Raw genomic sequence first — 23,706 nt, 5'->3', positions numbered from 1 at the left:
GACAACAGTGTTCAGCCAGCTGTTTGATAGCCATGGTTTGAGATGAACTTAATATTGTTGCTTGTGGCTTGTATCTCAACCACAGAGACAGGTAGTTAGGAGAAAAGGTTGTTCACTTTATTATACTTACATTTGTGAATTTAGGTAATATTAGGAGCACACATTAAACCAAGTTAATACAGACAAGTTTACCTTTCCCTTCAGTGGCATTTGAAGCACCACAGACGGGTATTATACTATTAAAGCTCGTCTCCACCCTAGAATCAGTCACAGCAAGTATGAACTCGAGCGTGAACGTCTGCTTTCACCACACAGTAGCAGAACTATTTGTCCCGAATCAACATTTTAACATATTGTCCTCATTCATAAATGAAAAGAAAATCTTACATTTACACAGATTATAGATCCGAAGTTGTAACAAGAGGTTACCATGTGGTCTTTTTCTTCCTTTTACAGTTCGGAGGACAGAACTATTTCTCTAGTCAGGACATGCAGCTCAGAATCAGAAGCTTACTGTACACACAACCTCAAACATAAACATGCACACCTGTTGTATAACTGCTTAAAGGTGTGCATGAAGCGGATGAATGGGAACATCTATCTTATACGACGTCTATTAGTGGAAATATCTGCTGTTTTTTTAATGTTGGCTTTCTCCCACTTTTATTTTCATGGGTTAAATCCCCATAAAGATCAAATGGGGCATGATCTGACATGGCACAGTGGCAGCTGACAGATTTGCAGGTAATTAAAAGTGCTCTTTGGCCCGATGACTGATGCCAATGTGACGGGCGTGGGTGGAGGGCACGGGCTGGCCCGGGCCCACACAATGGGGGGCTTTGTAGGTGGCGGTGATGTAGGGAGAGGCTACATGATGTCAGGCAAGTGCTGGCTTCAGTCTGTGTTTTCAAATTCAATGGTCCGCCTTAGAGCATTTAACACCTTCGCACAGCTGGATGAGGATGAGTGGGAAGAGCAGGTGGTGGAAATCTATCCTGCAGGAGGAGCTGTAGAACAATGGACTGCATTCCTTGTGAATAATATGGTGGGAGATCATTTGGAGAGTAAGTCAGAGGTACTTGTATACTTTGCAGCTGCATTAAAGATCATGTTGTGAAACTGGACTTTAGCTCATACACAATGCAGCTGCCTGTACTCTATGGAGGACTTAAAATGACTAAAGTATAAATAAATAAATAAATGAATGCATGAATAAATACAAGAATGAATAAATAAATGCTTAAATAAATGTATAAATAAATAAATGCTTAAATAAATGTATAAATAAATACAGGAATGAATAAATAAGTTATAAATCAACAAGACATCATTAAATAAATATATTTCTGTATTTCTTCATTTATTTATTTCTCTATTTATGTGTCCACACGTATTTCTTCATTTATTTATGTGTGACATTTACGTGTCCGTATATTCAAATGAGCTGGGGCGGTCCGAACCTCTGTCTAAAGCATGATTGGTCACAGGAGTGAAATGCACCTGGTGTGTTGTGCTCTACTACTTCTGCCTGGCACATAATGCTGAAGTTGACTCGCTCAGCTCACCATTAGCAGAATTTAGCCTAGACAGCTTTTTGACTTCAGCCGTTTATCAATTCCAAGAACACTGAGTACAGACTTGTGTTCTTTTGGAATCTGGTCTTTGGAATCTGGTCTTGGGAGTCTGGTTTTGGGAGTCCAGACTCTCGAGGACGCAGGACGGTCTTTCTGGTCTTGTGACGTCACCACATCAACTGTTCTTGCGCATGAATTTACTCCAATTATTCACTGTAAAATACTTTACAGTGGAGTAGAATGTGTTGCGGTGTCCACTGTTGTTTGGCGTAGGCTACGAATAAATGATAATAAATATACAACGTCTCGTAGCTTTCCTGACCCAGGGTCGCTACAATATGAAATTATGAATCTTAACCCTCAGTCAAATTGACGTAACGTTATCTTTTAGTCAATAATAAACTCGTTGTGCTCTTTAGATCCTCCAAAACCTAATTATATCTTATGTTTAGCCGCTACGGAGACGTCAGAGCCAGCGGAGCATTTCAAAAAGTCCTGCCGAGATCAGGCTTCTCTCGGCGGCCACACAGCACGCTGACCGCCCGGAGCTCACTGGTCCCGCGAGCAGGACCTCAAATCTCCATCGCATATCCTTATTAGGCTGAATCTCGATAAACCGACCACAGATTTGATGCTTAAACTACTAACTTCTCGGCTGAAAACATCCTTAAATTACATTCCGTGACTCAACAACTGTAGTATTTAGAATGTACAGACAAGAATGCATAATAAACGCTGTTCGTCTACAGATCCAAGTACTAGGGATCGATTGCTTCTGTCTTGCTCCCTGACTTGACCAATCCTGTTCAACAATGAGGTTCGGACCGCCCAGCTCATTTGAATATACGGACACGTAAATGTCACACATAAATAAATGAAGAAATACGTGTGGACACATAAATAGAGATATAAATAAATGAAGAAATACAGAAATGTAGAAATACATTTATTTAATGATGTCCTGTTGAGTTATAACTTATATTTATTAATTTCTGTATTTATACATTTATTCTTGTATTTATTTATTTATTTATACATTTATTTAAGCATTTATTTATTTATTCTTGTATTTATTCATGCATTCACTTATTTATTTATTTATACTTAAGTCATTTTGAGTCCTCCATAATTCTACTCTACGACACGTAGATACTTAGTTTAATATCTCCCCGTCTATTCGACAGCTTCAAATACATAGAGAGTTGTATGCTAAATAAAGCTACCACCAAAAGCCAGTTAGTCTTGAAACTATTGGGAAAACAGAAATCCTGGATCAGGATACTTTTTTGGAAAATTGTTGGGTAATGGAAATTAATGTTCCGTTACCTTGTGAGAAATCCAAACTACTTCAAGCACGATGGTTCTATAACACTTTATTTTTACAGGAACACGTTTACAAGTCATCAACCTTGAGCTGAGTACAAACAAGTCATGAAACATTCATGAATGGAACAGGAATCTCTGAGCGTCCAAGCCAGACTGTCAGAAATGACTGCTGACGTTCAGTTCAGCATCTCCGTCCTTTATGTTTACAGAAGCCCAGTAGAATAATAGCTGTGTTTGATCTACTGAGGCTGAGAGAGATGATTGCACAAGGCCGTCTCTCACTCCACCGCCCCGGGCCTCTGGAATCGATCATGTTTGGCTTGTGTCCACTAAGATGAACCCCGGGACATGTCGGTCATCATTGGTTTCCCCGTGATTCCACCTTGAACCTTGAGTCCTAGTTATTCAGACACATGTACACGAATTGTATAATAAAGGAGTTGCACAAGCTATTCTATCATAAGAGGACACGGGTTAGGATTTTTCCCCGACAGCTATCATGGACTATATTTCCTGGCAGGCCACAGTAACTTCCTGTGAGGTTGTCACAACAACGTGTTATTTTTACTCCTTGGTTATTGTGCAGCGTAAACGAACAAGATATTACTTGTTAAACTGTGAGCAATAGAGTGGGTAGTTACCTCTGGGCAAACACAGGCCAGCTGTTTCTCCCTCTGTCCTGTCTTTGCAAGATGCTAAGCTAATTGACAGCTTTATATCTCCTTTAAAGACATGAGGGCGATACCAATCTGCTCATCTAAGCCTCTGCAGGAAAGCAAATGAGCGTATTTCCCAAAAATGTTGAACTATTCCTTTAAGTGAAAGAGAAAATCAAGTTGTACAAAGAGGCAATCTACAAAATTGTCTGTATATTACAAATATCTGTTGTGATTATGGTGACGGTAACAAAGAAGAACATCATGCCAGTCTGTGTCTTGTGTTGAATGAAGTGAATAATAGTCTCACGGTACAATACAGATGCCAGCTCTGTCAACTCATTTTTTGCCGTCTGCGTACGTATCGTCACCCTGGTGGATGTGCAGTGATGCTGCTCACTCCAAGTCGTCTTGTGTCGGTTTTTGACTGGCGTCTGGGCAGCAGATAAGACCCCATATTCGCAGAGTCTCTCTCTCTCTCTCTCTCTCTCTCTCTCTCTCTCTCTCCGGGCCCCACACTCTGTCTCTGTAAATTCTCATTTTCTTTTTGCCGACTTCTCCTCCCTCCCTGGTCGGAGGGATAACCATCTAGCCTTTCACCAATGCCAGTGCCCTATCTGTCTCCCTGTGGCCTCCCTCTCAGCTCTCTTTCTCCCTCCTTCTCGTCTGCCTTCATCTCACTCTGGGAGGATAACCATCTAGCCTTTCAGCACAGGCCAGGTCTTTCTAATGACTGTTTCCAGTGAGCGAGGACAGTGGAGAAGCTTTGTCCTACTCACTCTGATGCATTTCAGCAGCTCAGGGGGGAAAGGGGAAGTCTATTCCATTTTTTGTTAAATATATTCGGACAGCACCGCGGAGAAGGACATTTTAATTGAATGTGTTGGCAAGATGAGATGATAAGATTCCTGCCTCTTTAAATTTGACTCTTGCTTGTTGAAGTTATGTCAGCTCATCTCACACTCGTGCTTACATGGCCAACTTATTTTGGCTAATTTGATAGTTATTTGTAGGCTTTTTAAAGGGCAGCAGGATTGTGTTCAACAATCATCCACTACAATTAAAAAAGGATTTCAACTTGTGACTGACAGCTAAAATCGAAATGTCAAGGGTCCTATCAACATGGAAAATAAGCAATGCAACTGCCACTGCATTGGAGCACAAGAGCACAGCATCATTTCCTTTTCTCTTTTTTTAGTGTGCAACAAATTGTGTAACAGTGTTCCTCATCAGTCCAGACATCTAGTGTTTCTCAGATGTAACACTGCAGGTGGGAGCGTTTTTTTATGACTGATCACAATAATGAGCAGTCCAATTTGGAAAGACGAGAAAATTAGAAGTCTTGACGAAGAAGAAACTCTGAAAAAAAGGGATGTTTGAGAAAATGTAATGTTTGTAAAAACTGATGAAAGACTTCCCAAACGTGGGCATGAAAGCAACGAAGAGAAGCGAGACGGAGTTTCTCGCTCTGTGTTTAAAGCATCGCGAGGCAGCGAACCGAGACATTTTGACAAGCGACGGGAAAACATCTGAAACGTTTGTCAACGGGCACATGAGCTCAGAGAGGAAAACATTAATAGAGTGTTTGACAAATTGAGTGAGTGGAGGAATGTGAGCGCGACAGAGAAAGAACGAGAGGATAATTCGAGGGAGGCAGGCAGCAGAGAACTGCTGCACTTGAAAGTTCAGGAGTGCAGACTTGACAAGCATTGAGGTTTTCTTTTTCAAAGGAGTAGCCGCGCTATCAAAAGCCCTCTTTCAGGCCTGGCCTGAATAGCTTATTAAACGGAGGCATTGCGAGTAAAAGACACAAACATTCCTTTACACATCTTAAGCAGTTACCTGTCAGAGCGTTGCAATAAAGCTGCTCCCACATGGGCAATATGCCAAGATTTAGAATTCTATAAGCCTAAAGGGGCAGCCTGTGAAAATCCTAACTCCAGCATGGCAGTGAGTCTTTTGTTCAGGGAATTAATTTCACATTACGGCCAAATAACAGTAATAATTTTGTAATGTGTACACACCTCTGAACTTTCAACACTTTGTAGATGTAAATCATAAATCATACAGAGAGTAGTGAATGTCTTTTTCTCTGCCTCTGTTACATTCAAGCCGGACCTTTTTGCATTGAAGTTACTACCAACTATTCATACACTCTGTCATACTCATTGAATGTGTTGTAACTCTGTAATGATTCCTTCTGGTCACATGGCATCTATTGCACGTGTCCATCCGGGGAGAGGGATCCTCCTATGTTGCTCTCCTGAAGGTTTCTTCCCTTTTTTCCCTGTGAAATGTTTTTTGGGGAGTTTTTCCTGATCCGATGTGAGGTCCTGGGACAGGGATGTCCTATGTGTACAGATTGTAAAGCCCTCTGAGGCAAATTTGTAATTTGTGATAATGAACTTTACAAAATAAACTGAATTGAATTGAAGTTGTCCATTAGTTCCAAGCCCTGCTGGATGTAATTTCCCTTGCAGCGATGTTGAAGAGTAATTTGCTGTGGTTCTAGATTTATCTTGGAAGAATGCTTCGACTGTGCTGCATGAAGCATACATTCTCAAACTGCACATAATCTGTCCACTGTCCCTGACAGCGGAGAGAGAACTAATGATTTTTTGTTCACGTCATTAAGCTTGTTCCAGAGCTTGAGGGGTCATTGTGTGACCAGTCAGCCTCGCACTGTCACGCCAACAAGTGCTAACCCTTGACTAATTCACGAGTATCAATAGTAAAATGTGAGAGTCTTCTCTGATGTTGTTTTCTATCTCCTGGTTTGATAGAGGTCAAGTCGTCCAGTCTGAACTCGTTCAAATGAACATTCTTCCAGGAAAATACTTTATTGTTGCTTCCAAAGAGTATTACACCACATTTGTGAAAGCACTTCTTAGGCCATCAAGGCCTCGGTAAACCTATACTTATGTGCAAACTCTGTGCAAACAAACATAGTTCTTGGTTTCCACTAACTGTAACTTTCTGGAACTTCAAATAATTTTTTAATGAACCTTTTTGTTTTGGGATGACCAGCAATCCTTATTGCATGCGCTCCGAAAAACACACAATAATTGATTACGAGAATTACAAAAACCATACATTTATTTAGAATTTTAATGTATTTTCAGCTCCAATGTAGGACAAGATGGACCACCGCCCATTTTAATGTGCTACGGTTTAGATCTAAACCTGGGTCAAAGGTCACCTTCTAGGTTGCCAGTATGGAGGGATCCGTCTCGGCCTTCACTCTCAGTTATGAGCAGCATACAGCCAATGTAACGTAGGAATGATGGCGTTTGCGTAAGGGAATGCAACTTTGTAATGTTCGGTAACATCGAGTTAAGGATCAGCCAAAAGGATTCATTCTTTGTAGTATGATGCTAATATTTTACGCCTTTTAAGAAGTCCTTTTTTAATGCCGGCACAAACAAATACCAACACATGAATAATGTTTTGAGAATAATAATGACTAAAATAAAGTTAAGTTTACAAAGACTAATCTTACACATTTCTGGTGCACCGCTAACATCCTGAAGGTGACTCAGCTTCCCATCAAGCCCTTTTTTTCCATGAACAGGCACAGCTGGGGGTTGTGGTAAATGGTCAAGACCCATAGTGTTTGGCGTCAGGCAGGAGAAGTGACCGTGATGGTGGCCTGGTTTCTGAAAAGAGCTACTGAAGCGAATGGTGATGCATTATGGCGACTTACTGAGGATTGAAGGGAGAAGCGGCTGGTTGGAGGCGAGGAGAAACCGCAGACTTAATGGTTCTGACATTCTCTCAACGTCTTTATCTTCGTCTTTCCAACGGTTCGTGTATGTGCTGACTGGCTTCTCCATCGGTCTCTGTTTGGCGTCTACCTGCCCGGCCATCCTGAAGCTCTCTTCCATTCTGTTGTCTCGCTGCCCTTTTGCCGGGTGGCGTTCATGTTTTCCGTTTGTTTGCCTTTCTCTCGGCCCGGCTGTCAGTTAGCCGTGTCTATCTGTCGGCTGTAAAGACGTTTCACTGACTCTCAGTGACTAAGTGAGGCCTGAAGTGCTAGCCTGTTCTGACCTGACTTCAAAATAGACGGCTTGTCACGCACACCATGCACACACAACACGGCCGAAAACAGGGCTTTCCTTGTACTTCCCATGTCAGCCCCGGTTTCAGATCTGGCTTCTAATATGACTCACCGGTTACGAGACTTACGAGCTGTCGCTTGAGAGCGATCATCGAAGCCCACAGCCATAATGCGTCTGATTGTCAGTGAAGAGGAACACACACAGTGGAACACAAAGCTCTGTCTTATGGGGCACTGATTAAACTGCTGCGGTTGGTTCTTTGTCGATTGATCAGACCTCAGCTAGATGGTTAATGTCAATGCTTAAAGGCTGTGAGTGACAACACAACCGGTGAGTTAACTTCACGCAAACTAACCAATAAAGCCACTGAATGGCGGTGATGATAATATTCATCTGGATTTTAAATGTAGTCAAATGAGATATTCATACTGATGGGAGAAACCCCTCCAAGGTAACGAGTGATGTCTAGCCCCAGCCATTAATAATACATGCCAGCGTTTGAGGATCTGGGCAAGTGTGGATCTGCTCTTTGGAAGCCCAGATTCCCTGGCCAAATTCCCAGAGGCAAAGGGAGGAGGGCGGAGGGGGGAGGTGGGGGGCATGAACGATTGGATGTACTGAGAGACTTGTCTGTGCTTTGATCTGATAACAGAAGCAGAGAGTGTCAGTCATAGTCGCATAAGCACAGATCTATTATCAGATCACCAACATTTAATACTTATCTGACTCATTATTGAGGATTAAAGAAGATCTGATCGAGGATTCAACAAGCTCTCCATCTGGCTTTGAAAACGGTTTGATGGGAGTGCCATGGGCGTGTGCTGTGGGTAGAGAGTTGGTGATGGACGGCCTGTAATGATGGCCTTTGTACTGTGACAGCACGGAGAAAAGAATCACATTGAATAGCAGAATTACATTTAAGTCGTCCATCAAATGTTCCATTTGTATTCTATTAAAAATGGATTTACATCCAAAGAATGAGAGTGGGAGAACAGACTGTTCATTATTTCTGTGGAGTGGAAGTTAGAAGTATCAATCTACGCTGACAGCATGTAAATGGAGGTCTAAGTGGTTTCGTCATCATTATTGTTGAAGTTATTATAATTATTATTATGAAGTCATACAATACGTAATAAAGAAATTGCGCTCTACCATTGAATGTATCTCTCTGTACTTTGTTTGATGCACACTATGAGATTAAGAAGTTAACAAGGTAATTGTGCTTATTGTGCAATTTGCAATTTCATGAACTCATCGTGTTTGAATGAATGTGACAACAAGGATGAGCTTGAGGAGTCAAACATCTTGGCAGGGAGCAGCTGTGCCTGCAACTCTTTTGCATTACACTGGGAAAGTGTTATTTGTTAATTTACCAACTGGCAGAAAAGTATTACATCTCAATTTTATAAACGGTTGTTCAATTATCTGGCAGAATTAGGTATAATTGATGTCTAAGGCTTAAAGGAGACTTGTATGGTTATGTTTCATTATAATATTGAACACTTTGTAACTGTTTGTAGCTGCTTCTCAGGCAAAGTTAAGGATTGGTGGTCATTTTTTATAAAATTTAATTGGGCTATTTTGCAAACACAGAGGGACATCTTTACAAGTTTTACAGTGATTTTATTTATTATTTTTTTTGCACAATATATACATTTTGTATGTTGATTTCTGTGAAATTAAATCATAGAAATTCCTAAGATTACATCCAGATTTGTATCTTTTTGTATAACTTGAGCTTTTTATAACTCAAGTCAGTGAAAATATAGAAACTTACAACCTGTTCATTTACTTTAGCATGAATAAAAGTTACCTTTTTGTTTGTGTGTGTTTACATTATATAAGTTGAATAAACAATACTGTGTCTGGTGTTTGGTGCTGAGCAGGTAGATTACAGCATTTATTTTTAAACTTGTTCATACCTGTAGAGTTTGATGGGAGCAATAAAAGTTAACCTAAATATTAAACTACCAGCAATGATCTGAGATATGCTATAATGCTCTCCAGATGAATATGGAGTATAGCTGCTTCAATGCATTGTGAAAATAGTAAGTTTGAGGTCCCTAAACAATTCAGTTCTAAACCCTATTCCCTTCTTTACCCGTCTCAGGGTGTGTTCGCTCTTTATCTTTCTCTGTGTATCTTCGGTTCCTTTGAGAAAACGATTCATTCTCTCCACCTTTTCCTTCACACCGCCTCAGCTTTTTTTTCTTTTTTTATAAAGTGCTCCCCCCCCTCCCATACATCTCTCTCAGCTGCATCTTGATGACTCGGTGCATGACTCGAGTCTGGGGCTGAATGTGTTTGGAGCTCTTGTTGCTTTGACAGGCCCTGACAACAGCGGGTCAGCTTCTATCTATCAGCCTCTCCACCTCTCAGCAGCACGAGGCGGAGTGGACCTGGCTCCTTTGTTTGTTCGCTCAACGTCAGGAGACAGGCCCCGCCACCAAGGGAAGTGTGCACACTTAGAGGAGTCAGGCCATGAGCTCTCTCTCTGTCTCTCACACACACACACACACACATGCACAATTACCTGCAAACAGGCAGAGGTTCTGTGCTGCACCAGCTTTCATTTTAGTGGGCTGTCTGACCCCTTTCTCACATTCAATTGGGTCAATTTTAAATGTCAACATCAGTCTTGAAAAGCGTTTTTTTGGGTAATTTGCCTCTTCAGGATTTAACGTCTTGACTATCTGTCTCTTTAGCTGCTAAATGGCTGTTTAATAATCGATAAGTAACTGAATGCTCAATTCATATGGAGCGTTGACATAATAGCGTGGAGCTGAAGGGGGGCCTTATCCTTACCAATGGTCAGAGATAAACATAAACAAAACAATACATCAATGAGACAAACTGAGGACAGACAATGCACTTCTTTTATGTTGTCATTATTTGTGCAATTCGGCCTGCTGCTGCAACCCAATCTGTTCCGAATTATTTTTGTCCTTCGTGAGAAGACAGAAATGTTTTTTTATAGGAAACAACAGTCAGGCTGCCCCATGGATGTTTGAAGTGAACAATGTTACAAGTTTATTATGTGAAAAGGGCTCCTGTACTCCCTCGTAACCCAAATCTCGAAGAGTTTCGTCGACCTCATTGCGTGCAGTTACACGGCTGGCAGGAGCGTCATGTGACAGGATGTTCGGCCTGATGAGTCTCAACTGTTGATGCTTCCTGTCAAAGATCTTTGCTCGACCGTCAGTGGAAAACTCACACACACACACGCTTAAAACCAACACTCCACATTCTTCCATGAGGCCAGCTCTCGTGAGGATGTAGTTGTTCCTTTCATTTCGAGACGGCCTACAAAACAGTACATCTAATAAATGGTTTAGATAAACATCAGCAGGATAACTTTCTTTAGAGTAACTTTTTCATAGACTTTTCCTAATCCGTTCCTTTTTTAATTTCTTTTCATTTTTGCCTACGCATATTGAGATCCGGCAAGTCAGTAATCACACAGACGAGCTCAAGTTAGGACATGCCTGTGACATGCAGGGAGGGCTATAGGGTGTAGCTACAGTGTGTCTCTGAATGGTCTGTACGCAACTTGCTTTGTATGTGTTATTCTTGTTAATTCTAAGTCAATTACATTCTGCTGCATTCCAGGTCAGTCTGAATTAATCTCCGTCAACAGACGAGTGAACAAAAAAATGTAATGGCGGGAATAGAAAAAGAGTGGAGAGGACACTGAAATAGGCAGGACATGAATGGGCACGTTGGCAGGCTGGTTGGATGCTACAAAACCATATCAGCCTCCTCCACAGCTCTGTGACTCTACCTGCTTAGTGAATGGCACCGGCCACTGGCACCATTCAAAGCAGCTGGCTCTCTCACTCCGTGGTCTATTCTGAGCCGGAAGGAAACAGAAGCAGAGGGGTCAAAGAGTAAATGCAGTGATCAGAGTGGGCATACGTTTGTGTTGGGCATTGTCCTCTACGTATCAGTGGGCCTCCAAACGAGGAACACAATTAACTTTTGGTTCAGAGGTTGTCTCCCTTTGCTCGCCCATAAAAATTCTCTTTCTCTCCTCTAAAGTTTGAAATTGCCATCAGTGATCCATTTCAGTACGTAAACAATGACACTATCACTGTTGTTCTGAAGTCTGATGTTCCAGCAGCTGGTACTATGGGAGAGGATATAAACAATTCATCCCGATGTTATTCACTTTTGTGTTCCTCATACTGAAGCTTTTCTTTTAGTTATTCCTCTCCCCGATGAGTAGCTGGTCAGACTTTTCCCAGCCCATTAAAAAGAGTGACTCAAGGCAAGTGAGCATCTGTTGAGGATGACAGTAATAGTCACTGGCCGTTCAGGTAGTCAGTTAGAAAGAGAGGGGGGAGGGGAGGGGGGCTCGAAGAAGGCAGCATGGAGATCAGCCGGCCTCAGTAGTTATGCGTTATGAATGTGTTTTGTGGCCGCCGCCTCGTCTGGCTCGAGGAAGCTATTTATGTGACTTTCTGGTTGGCTCACATTACCAGACCGGTGAGCACCGAGCGTCTAGGTTAAAGCCTGGGTCGCCCGTAGGTCGGCGCTGTGTGTGTGATAGTTAGCCCGGCTAACAGCAAGCGGGAATGCAGGGTGGTGGCTGTTAGTCAGCCCGTATTAAGCATATGTTTGTTCGGCATATGCAATTTCAGCGCGCACAGTTGGTGGATGAGACTTGTCGAGCTCGGTTGCCAAATAGCCGTGTTACTTTTCACCTGTTTAACCCTAATCCAGTGCTCAAGTGTGGGTGTGTGAGTATGTGTGTGATTCCTGGTGTCCACGGGGGTTTTCCTTGGCACTGGCATTAATCCACCTGGCTGTGGACACACGCACACACTCTCATCAATGACTGGATTAGGCTGCTAATCCCTCAGATCCTACAGCATGTGTGCACATGCATGCATGTGTTCAAACACGCACACACACACACTCTGTTCATTGCGGTTTGAAACGGTGTCAGTTATGCAATTGCAATCATAACCAGGAGCCATTCGTTATGTGTGTCAGTTTATGAGCACGGTTGAAGTAAATTATGCCATTTCGTAAAATATGCCTCGGAAGAAAAGATTGGAGATGTGCCAACTGTTCACATGTAATGCGTACTATATTCCTGTACGCATACTTCTCCAAAGCAGTGCCAGCAGTGTCAGGATGCAAATATACAACCATAACTGTTGCATTGTTTGGTTCATTGTGAGGTTGAGCATTAATTCCATCAAGCGTTACATCTACTTTAGTCATACGACTGTCGGCTTATTCATAATATGCTACTATAATGGCTAAAGAATGCGGTATTTTCGCATGTTGCTTTGACAAAAACATAAAAATTTGTCAATCAGGGCCAAGAAATGATTTTAATGCTCAGTGAAACAGATGCCTACTGCGCTCTGCTCAGTAGGGGCTTGATTATTGATCTATTTTGTGTATTTGTAGAGCAAGATTAAGCATAATCCAATTCACTGCTTAACTCCAGGTAACATCCAATCTATTGTATCCAGGCAATCTTCCCCTAATGTGTAACCCAAGAACGGTTCACACAAAGTGGTCAATGTGTGGAATGCAAGAAATAGCTGATTTAAAAAAAAACAGTCTAGACTATGTTTATGTATACACAGTTCCACTAATTCCCTTTCTCTGCAATCTCCAGCACATAGTAACACAGGGGACATGCACACGTGATGCACAAATGAATTAAATGCACATGTGCTCGAAGGCAAAAAGAAACTTCAGCAGACAATGGAAAAATAATAATATTCCAATTTCCCACTGTACCAATGTGAATAACGAATACACAGCTGTGCACAACTGGGGGCTCGCGGAAAACCTTCCATGAACACACTGAACAGTCAAAGGATAAATTGCCAATCAGCAAAACTAACACCTGCACAGGTTCACATTTTCGGAGTTGATGGAACAAATGTGGCGTCAGTACCCGTCACAGTCTTCTGAAGGACCGAAGAATCCGCTGCAGTGGCTGTGCATGATGTTGTGAGGCGGTGTTTGTTTCTCCTTATCTTTTTATTTAGTACCCCTGAACCAGAAAGTAACAACACCTACACTACATAGAGACACAGTGATGGTGACATGACTAAACAAGGCCAGCGTGTTTGTTTTTGACTCCCAGACTCCCAGACAAATGACGGAGACACTTTGGCTTGGAGTCATTCTTAATTTCCTGTTGCCCTCTCCTCTCTGTGTGTTTCCCACCGTCTCTAAAAGCCGCTGACTGTCAGTCTCTCCCATGCTTCACCACAGCGTGCACGACCCTATTCTGCCTTCCCAGATTACCGTTTAATAGGAGCCTTCCTCCCTGGTGAACAGTGATAAGCTAATGGTTTCGGGAATTGCTCACCATTAAGCAGCCCTGTCTGTCAAAGGAAGAGGCAAAGAAGACTGTTTTGGGGGGAATAGTTTCCATAATTCTTCCCTCACGCATAGATTAATTATTGGGTGGGTGGTTTATGCATGTCTGTAGTTTTAGGTGAAGCCAGATAATTGACTTGCTACCTCGGTGCTGATTGGCCTCCCAGAAGGAAGCTGATTAATGCCAAACATCTATTCTGTCAATTTGAATATGTTTGAAGAGCTTATTCCTGAGTGCTTTAGTTTCTTTGTTTCTGTGTGCACCAACTGAGCAGTTTGAACTCAATTCGTCGTCTCTTGCGAGACGTGAACACGGCTACGACCGTATTTTTCAGGTTTATCGTGCATGCCATGAAGTTTATTCAGGCTCCAGGAGCAATTCAGGAACAATAGACAGGAAATGTCCAGGGCAGGCTGGAAATTGGCTAAAGCAAGAGTAAATCTCTAACGTACGAGCAGTGGTCTTGTTGTATGTAATGAAAACACGTTTTATTTTGTTGTTGCCCTCTCTAAGAGCAGCAAATAGGATGTCTGGTGTTGTAAGCACGGAACATTGAACGTCTCAAGCACTCGCTGCCCTCTCCGTTGTGGCCCATGAGATGCGTCTGTTGGAGCCTCCCACTAAAACAGCTCCTCTCCAGATTGAGCTGTCCTCTGCTGATTACTCCAGTATCCTCTGGCTATTAGACTGAAAGTGTGTGAGAGAGGGAGGGAGAGGGAGAGCGAGAAAGAGAAAGAGAGAGGGAGGCAGAGAACGAACGAGTGTACGTGTAAAAGCGAGGGCTACGTCTGGTTGTTAAGAATACATTTCCTCTACACTTTGATCGGAAGTGGCTTACTGTCGCTCTCACGCACACGCACACACACACACACACACACACACACACACACACACACTGCAGTTTACTGAGTCAAATGGAGGAGACGGCCCTGTGTGTAACAGAAGCCGACTGTTAAACTGGAAACATAATGCTCTTTCACAGGTGACCTTTTCTGCTGTGTGGCAGTTTGTGTGTCCAGGACCGTGTGTGTGTGCGTTTAAATCTGCACATGTGTGTTAGTGTCTGCGGGAAATCCCTAAATTCGTATTAATATATGAAATGGAGCCTCTGAAGAGGCGGTTTCTGCTTGGCCACACAAGAAAGCCTCCCACCTCCTACTGCATGTGTGTGTTTGTGTGTGTGTGTGAGAGAGCGTATTCTGCTTTTAAGTGTGTATTGTTCTTTTTGCACAGATGTCCTTCAAGCAGATAGCACTGGAAGAAATGGCCACAGGCCCGTAATACTCTGAGACACTAAAACCAGTCCAGGCATTTAAACGTCTGTCCCAGGGGCTGACGGATAGCAGCTGACCCCTGATAGCGCTCCACGCTGTTCCTCCATCAAGCGTCTCTCTCTCACTCTTCCTACCCCCCCCCCCTCGCCTCTTTTCCTTCTCCATTTCTTTGTGCTCTCGTCTTCACTCTCTCACCCCCTCATTCAATTTATTCGTCCTCTCACCGACACGCACAAATCACACAGGCTTGCATACAAGTGCCCTTCTCCAGGTCCACAAACTCTCTCCCCCGCCCCCACCCCTCTCTCTCCCTGTCACTCTCCCCCTCGGCTTGTGGATGAGTCACACCATGACCAGTGAGAGGGTACTGAGAGATGCTCAATGTCACCTTCTCCTCCGATCTCGGCGGCCCGTCCTCCACTTTCGTGCTTAAAGATGAGCAATTCGCCTGAAATTGCTTCGCAGTTGGTCGAGATGAGGCACTTCAAGGAAAAGTTGCGGAAAATGTGGTGGCATATGATCAGTGGAGTACATATAGGCTCTTGTCACACACCGTCATTGAGTGGATAGTACGCAGCAGTGACCGTCTCAGCCTGCAGCTACGGTTCATGAAGCTTAATGCCTGTAATCGTTGCGCCCATGCACGTAGAAGTCTCCGGCTTTAGCGATGAAAAGGATGTGGATCAATCTCATCGATGTTCATAGACTCAGACGAACCTTCACCAGGTGCATGCTAATAACAAAGGGACGTTAACTCTTTAATCCTGGACTCATGCGTGTTCATTGTATTTGTTTGTGCAGGTTACGTAAAGCAAAGTCGGGGTGATGACGCAGACGTACAATACACATTTTGAGACTTCACAATATTAGAATGTGTAAGCTGCAAAGCTCTGACGATTAGACCGAGGCTTAGACCTAAGCCCATTCATTCTATTAATAAAGGAGAGAACGGGGCCGAAGGTCTTGGGATGCTTTACTGTCCATGTTAGGTGCGTGAGAAATCATTGTGGGTTTTGTATGCCGCACATCTTTGTCATAACCTGACCTGAAGATATGTTTAGTCACCACGTTGTTAATATAATTGTGTTTACATGTAAGGCAGTGGCCGAGAAACTTTCACATTCAATCTGTTTTTCACTGAGGAGTAGAAAGACATATCCAACAATAATTCAAAAAGAGTCCAAGTTAGATTCTGATTAAATACAGCAAGTGGCCATATATATCTTAAGTATTCACGACATTGGTCAAACCAGACGTGAGGGCCTGTATCCGTGTGTCCATGTGAGTGAGAGGCGGTAAGATCGCTCGTCACTGCCGAGCCTTCGGCTGGGCGGGTGGGCTCGGTGAGATTCAGTTAGGCGTCTCTTCCATGGAGGGAGTAATACAATCAGGATGGAAATACTACAACCTGCACTCTATACACACTGCTTCACACAACGTGGTGGAACACTGGTATCAAATAACAATGCAGATGTTGGCTGCTGTAATTCAGACTACGGACTCGTCAGTAACACAAACTGTTATTGCTTTCTCCTGGAAATGTAGCGCTCCTACATGAGCCAGGCATCCTTTGATGATTCTGATATCAGGGGTTAGCGGCATCAACCCTCCACGGTTTGAGAACTCTTTATCAACTGTGTGATGGACAGCCAAAGAAAAATATGTCTGTTTAATGGCTGTCGGAAGGCCTTGGGTGACAGAACAATTAGATGCTCCTTAATATTTCATAAACGTTACAGCACTAGAGCAAAAGGGCCTTTCAAAAGGGTGGCCATGGTCTCTGCTTCCTTGCTGCAACATTGTCCGTGTGCTTTTGTCTCAGAAGCTTTAATTCATATATTCCATACTGACAAGAAGGAAGCATTCTATTGAAGTCCAACAGAATCATCTCAATCCTTCTTTCCTCTTTCCCACCACTCTGTGTGTGTGTGTGTGTGAGCATGCTTGCAATATTCATAAGGAAAATAAATTTCGCGTGACACAATATCTTCTCTGTTCACCTGCAAATGAACATCCCCCGCTTTTATCCTGGGTGTTGTTCGCCCGAGGCGTAGCTGCGTTAATGTGTATGATGTTTCTGTGTTGCATCACTCCTCGATTCAGCTTCAGCTCGGCTGCCTTTTTAACCAACTTTGACGGCCCTTGTTAAAATGTGTTCATATGGTATTTATTAGTGTGTGTGTGTATACTCACAGATCCTTTATTCTCACCGTAGTGTGTGTATCAGTGTGTGTGTGTGTGTGTGTGTGTGTATGTGTGTATCCGTGTCCGCACTTCTCTCTACACGCATGCGTTCCAATGCAGACACGTCACACGTGAGTGTGTGTCAGGAATGCTCATTAAAATGTACCGGGAGATGATGCCGTGCTCCGGCTCCACTGCTCGCACATCAGCTGTAATCAGGCGGGCGGACACATTCAGCGCCGCCACCACGACAGGCCGGTTTCAAGGCCATAAAAACAGCGACGGCTGCTAATTGTCCCCGTCGTGTTCATGTTCACCGCTGAATATTTAATTCGGCAGCAACACAGGAATTATCAATCTCACTTCCGATGAGCGCCGACTGATCTGAGGAAACCTGTAAATAACAATGCCCTCACTGTTTTCCCTTTTCTTCATCCCCTCATCTTCTCCCCACTATCTGTTCTCCACTCTCCTATTCCATCCCCCTTTCCTACATGCTTTCTCCTCCTCTGCATCCACCTGTCCTCCTTCTAGGGGAGCATCTGCGCATCTGCCCCCAGGGTTACACCTGCTGCACCAGTGAGATAGAGGGGAACTTGGCCGTGCTGAGCCTCAGGGAGATGGAGGCACTCCTCAAAGAGGCCGGCCGATCCTTACAGAACTCTCTCACCGGACAGTACAAGGCCTTCGATGGTGAGTTTGTGTCTTCATAATACACATCTACATACACACTTCTTTGACATGCACTGGACAAGGACTCCGTTGTGGGTGTTTTTTGGTTTGTTCCTGTGTCGATAGAACAGAACATTGTCTTTTCATTTAACGTACTCAGCCGGCACAAACATGCAGGCGAACACCTACACACTGAGAAGAAGTGAGAGAGAGATTTTATAATTAAGTCCACTGATTGATGCTGATCTACTGAGGCTGGTAATGCCTTGCGGTTGTCTTGTAAGACTTTCCCGAATCCACAGAAAAATGCATCCATCTCATCGATACTTGCCTATTTCATGGGAGGACCTGATGCATACATTCCATGCGACTGAAATGCGGTTTTATTTTAGTCAGAACTATGTGCCGATAGAAACTGAATTTGAATGATTCATATTTGAAGTTCTGAACGTGATTAATTGAAATATTAATTAGTTTCACGCAATCAATTTTTTTAAATTAATTTGTTTGGAAATTCATTCCAATGAATGAACTTTAAAAACTGAAAGTAATATAATAATACAAAGATTAACATAGTAATACATATTAACTACATTAATCTGTAAATTGATTTGATCTCCATCTATACACTTCCACATTCAGTTCTCATAATTCAGTTTACTGAGACATCCGCTTGTGGAGGAAGAGCAATGGAGTGCAGAGCTCCTATCCCTGTGCGAGTTGATAGTTTGTTTAGTGGATTAAATCCAAAGTGGCAGAAACGAGAAAATAGATTTTAATTTCATCCTCCCCGATACGACTACTGCACCGCCGCCGGAGGCGGACCTTCAGTTAGCAGCTGTGTCTCATGACGCATCGCACTTCCTATTGCAAATTATGTTCACAACTTCCAGTGTTGTGATAACGTATATGTCGAGCAAGAGCCTGCTTCACTAAATATACTCTGCGCCTCGTAACATATTGTTTGAGCGCTTCATATATGAACCTAAATCAGGATTTATTTCAATCTCTCCGGGTGTGAGAGAAGAAAATGGAGAGAGGAGAGAAGCATTTTTAATCTAAGAACATTTGCGCACCAAGGTAATTATTTGTGTCTAACGACCTGCTCCAGTTAATAGAAAGGTGTCTCTGTGCTCCACTTGTTCCCCTCGGCCAGGTGACAATGGATCTTTCAGACGGTGCTCTGATTTTGACTAGTTAGCCTGACCTTTTCCAATCCCAGTGATTAGTGGCAGAGTGATGCTTCTTTACTCTTCTTCTATCGCCGTCCTGCTTTCTCATCGTCCCTCCTTGTCACTCAGGGGGCGGGTGACTGTGCCAAAGGATTACAGTCACCCTGCCAAGTCCAAATATAAACACACACACACACACACATGTGCGCCAACACACAAACCTGGCCCGGACAAATTATCCTCAAGTTTGTTTATGTCATCCTACATTTCTTGAGCTTTCCCAATTTTTCAGGCGAACACCTCATTTAGCACAGCATGCCTGTAAACAACACAGACGACAGGCGTACGCTCCCAGGCAACACTCGGCGCCAACCTCTAAACATTCTGATGACGTGCATCCAGAGGTACGTCGTTAAATACACAGAGACACGCGGCACCAACGTGGGAACTTGTGTTGCCTCAGAATGAAGTCATTCGTTTTTCTTCCTGTGAGCTCAGAGTTTATGTTCTTGTGTTGCCCCTCCGTCCGTCCCATGTTCTCATGAACATAATATCATACGAACTCCTCATGAGAATTTCTTCCAATTCGGAGCAAACATCCACAAAGGGACAAACTTCCATTTAGACACCCCCCTTCATCCTCCCCTTCTTCACGTGCCTCCACAGTGTGCTGTTGGGACATGATCACCTATAGCTAGTCTTCCCTCATAGCTCGTTGAGTCGCTGACCTCCAACCCTTGAGCAGCACACCACCAGGTCTCCAAGTACAGACAGCAGTCATTGGAAACTACTCGCTGGAATCATACATCTCAATGTACTGTATTCATAACTTCCATTTCGATTATAAACATACATTTGATACTTTTTATTTATTTTCTTCAAAGTCTCGACTGAATGTGCAGTGTTATACGAGTCTGGACAGACGTGGCTGTAAACTGCTACTTGGCTGGTTGGTGAAGGCATCCAACCGTGAGGCGTATGTCTACCGCCTAAAGTCCCTGTTTCTCAGGTCTCTTATCTCACCCCAATCGGCATCAGATGGGGACAGTAGAGCTGACAGAGGGAGGAGGGACATATGCATGTGCTGAGACTGAGGTCTTAAAACCATATGTTGTTGACTGCGAGAGCTGAGCGATAGACTGGGGTTAATTGGACCATAACACGTTAGATTTGCTGCCAGATGATCAGCGCAACTCATCCATTCTCAGAAAAAACATCCTCTTGTTACCCAAAGCTGTGGAAAAGGGAAAAGGTCAAACAGGATGTTCTTGTGTTTCAGGCTTTGATAAACAAGTTGTGACTGGAAGTAGTTTGGTTGTTGGAACTTATAATATTCAATAAGGTTCTTAAGGTTTAAAAAAGGTGAGGATTAGATGATTCCTAACCACGGCCAGAGCCATTTTTGTTTATGGCTGAAAGAGAGTTCAGTGACATTGTACCATGCTGCCGGTCGCTGCACATCTGGCTGTGTTTAGCAGGGTGTGGGCTAGCTAGCGCCATGTGGCTAAGTGTAGGGTGTTACTCTTCCAGGCAGACTGACTTTTTAGGTCCAGGGACTTTGGAAGAAGCCCCAACCAAGCCACAGATTAGAGGACCAGCATGCTCACATCCAGCTGGCTCTGGGCCTGCCAGTGTGTAGCCTACACTATATATATATATATATATATATATATATATATGCAAATGTGTGTTTTTATGCACGTGTTTGTAAGCTTGTGATTTAGTGTGTCACAGTCGAGATTTAACCCTCTGGAGTCTGGGGTCATTTTCGCGATTTTAGCATTTCTTTTATATTTACCCTTTAAAGCCACTTGCCTATGACAGATACTCCTGTGTTTTACATTAAAAATTGCAGAACAATCTCAGTGAGATATCTGAATAAAATGGTAGGTACATGTTAATAAATGTCTAAACTCCAAAAAGATTTTTTTGTAGAAATGATGTGGTCTGTCACACCATTCACCAAAATGATTAAAATGGGACTAAGAAATAACTTCATACTGCAGATACAGCTTCATGGGGTGTGTGCAAATGAAAAAGGACCATTACAACATTTGTTTTCAAATAAAACTATGTATTATACAGAACTGCCGCGTGCTTCGACTTCAAAAGGTTAATAGCTATTTGTTTCCAGCATGTGTGTATGTGGTTTGCACGTGGTAGTCCTCCCAGTCCCGTCACTGTCATTGATACTGTGCAGAGAGGTAGAAACTAAATAATATATCATGTTAAACAAATGTCAAGCGTGTAATGCAAAGGGAGCCCCAAAAATGAGTGGGAGAATGAAAGACGGAATGAAATTTAGACGGATAAAAGAAAGATGCAGAGAAAAAGGGGGACGTATCGTCAGAGCGAGGGTAAGAGAGGAGCCGGTGGAAATGAAGAGGGGTAGGTCGAGAGAGTGAAAGGGATGGACGGAGAAAGAGAGAGATGGGGTTTTATATGAAACTGAGAGGGAAAAGGTCAGGGAGGACACGGAGAGTGATGGCACCAAAGGGAGTTGCGTGTTAGATAGCAACCAGGTGTGTGAGACAGACGGAAGCCTTAAACCTGGCAGGTGGTGTTTAGCCTAATTGTGCCATCACTAGCATCTGATTCAGTTTCTGTGAGTGTGTGTGTTCCCTTGTACTGCTGCCACATATAACTTCATGCAAAAACACATGTTTTTGTACAAGGGGTTACTTATTTAGTCTATGTAATACCAAGATCAATAAAAAGACAATATTATTCACACAATTCATACATGTAACCTTTCAAATTTATGATTTGGTGTGTGCAGTATGTGAGGCTCTCCATGGCCCGGAATGGGTTGACATACGGCTGCAGACTCCGGTCCTGATCTCAGTGTGTACACAACGTGAGGCCCTCACACACCGGGCTGGTGTCTGTGCCTTGATTGATGAAACCGGTGAAATTGGGACAGGTTTTCTTTGCTTCCATTTTATTATGTTAAGAAATAATTCATAACACATTTGTCGTGGCTATTTGTCTGATAAATCAAAACCAACATAAATCAAAGGGCCATTAATGCACCCAGGGTTTGTGGTTTATGCAGGCAAAAAACCACAACAACATACTTGAACTTAACAAATAGTTATTAAAAAGCTATTTTAATGTATAAGAAAAAGATAACCTAAATAAGCAAACATCTCAAACAAACAAACAGAAAATATAAACTTTAAAATAATAATAAATAATATATAGCTCCTACAACAATGTTTTAAGTGCATATGTTTCTATGGCAGCATCACTTCAGAGAAGGACTGAAATAATGAGGCAATTCACTGAAACTATTTTGATCATTTGTCATGCAAATAAAGCCAATCATTTAATATATTGTGGTGGTTTAATACAGCCAATGATTTATTTATGCAATTCCAGAGTCTTTTCTTTCAAATTTTTGTTCCAAAGATGCATGAATATTTTGATGCAGGGCGTGTGGGTCAAAGAAACTTAACTCTTAACTCGGGTACCCACACCGATACTGATATTGGATGTCGGTCCGTGCGACAGCTTTAATTACACACTTGTATCGGATCAGTACTCGGTATCAGCCAATACTCGGGTATAGGTGTCTGTCTCGGGACTGAAACATTTGAATTGGTGCTTCCCAACTCTTAACTCGGGTCTTGAATCTTCAACACACACACGTTCATGAACTGGCACATATTATTTATGAGCTGCCTAATGCTTATTGGCCAGTGTTTTCCAGGCTGTTTAATTTCAAGGCTGATCAGTGGTCATAGAGCTTAATCTGATTTGAAGATTTTTGGCTGGCTGGTTTATGGGTACACTCATTTCTAGATGACCAGGCAGGACTTGGTTATGTATTCATTTAAGTAGAGCTCTGAACATCTCCCATCTGGACTGTTAAGTAATTCCATCTCCTCCCAGGGAGATAGACTGAGTGGAAAGAATCCATGAGTATGACATCAAGCACTCTTGTATCCTATCAGATTTAGGAAACGGGCCCTAAACTTGCATCAAACGACAAGTCTATATCGCCGTCAGCAGATAGCAAACGGCAGCCTGCTGTATTCTTTTCAGTGAATAGTCTGGCAGCTCATTGGGGGTTCTGATACAGATAAAACACAGTAATGTAATTCATAAACAGTTTGGTAATTGTCAAGTGATACCATGCATTCCTAGGTTAAAAAACTGGAATACATTTGATTGTATGTCGTAGGCCAGTTTGTTTTTCTTTTCACCTGCAAGTCACTAAAGCCATGCGGCCTTAGATTGGACACTGGTGGCACATGCTACACCTGCCCTGCAATATTCCTACAATTAAGCAACCGATTTGATTCGCTCCCACCTCTCGCCACCCACCCTCTAATTTGCTGCTTTCAGGGTCACCTCTGATGATGTCACAAGAGACAAGGACATCTGCTCCCATTGTGGTGCTTGATTGGCTCATTTTATCTTCATGCGAATCACG

At 42.8% G+C, this 23,706-nt stretch overlaps 1 protein-coding gene across 2 annotated transcripts in view; it reads left to right on the top strand.

Annotated features, from left to right (window-relative positions):
* Positions 1-23,706, top strand: part of LOC130197632 (glypican-1-like) — a 66,667-nt gene that overhangs the window by 20,881 nt on the left and 22,080 nt on the right. For both annotated transcript variants that reach the window (XM_056420397.1, XM_056420398.1), the window contains one exon: positions 17,959-18,117. In XM_056420397.1, the coding sequence (XP_056276372.1) occupies positions 17,959-18,117 (159 nt within the window). The remainder of the gene's footprint in view (positions 1-17,958; positions 18,118-23,706) is intronic.

The sequence above is a fragment of the Pseudoliparis swirei genome, chromosome 8 (assembly GCF_029220125.1).
Source record: "Pseudoliparis swirei isolate HS2019 ecotype Mariana Trench chromosome 8, NWPU_hadal_v1, whole genome shotgun sequence".
NCBI lineage: Eukaryota > Metazoa > Chordata > Actinopteri > Perciformes > Liparidae > Pseudoliparis > Pseudoliparis swirei.
Note: the sequence above shows the minus strand (reverse complement) of the source record. Positions and strands in the feature narration are given on the sequence as shown.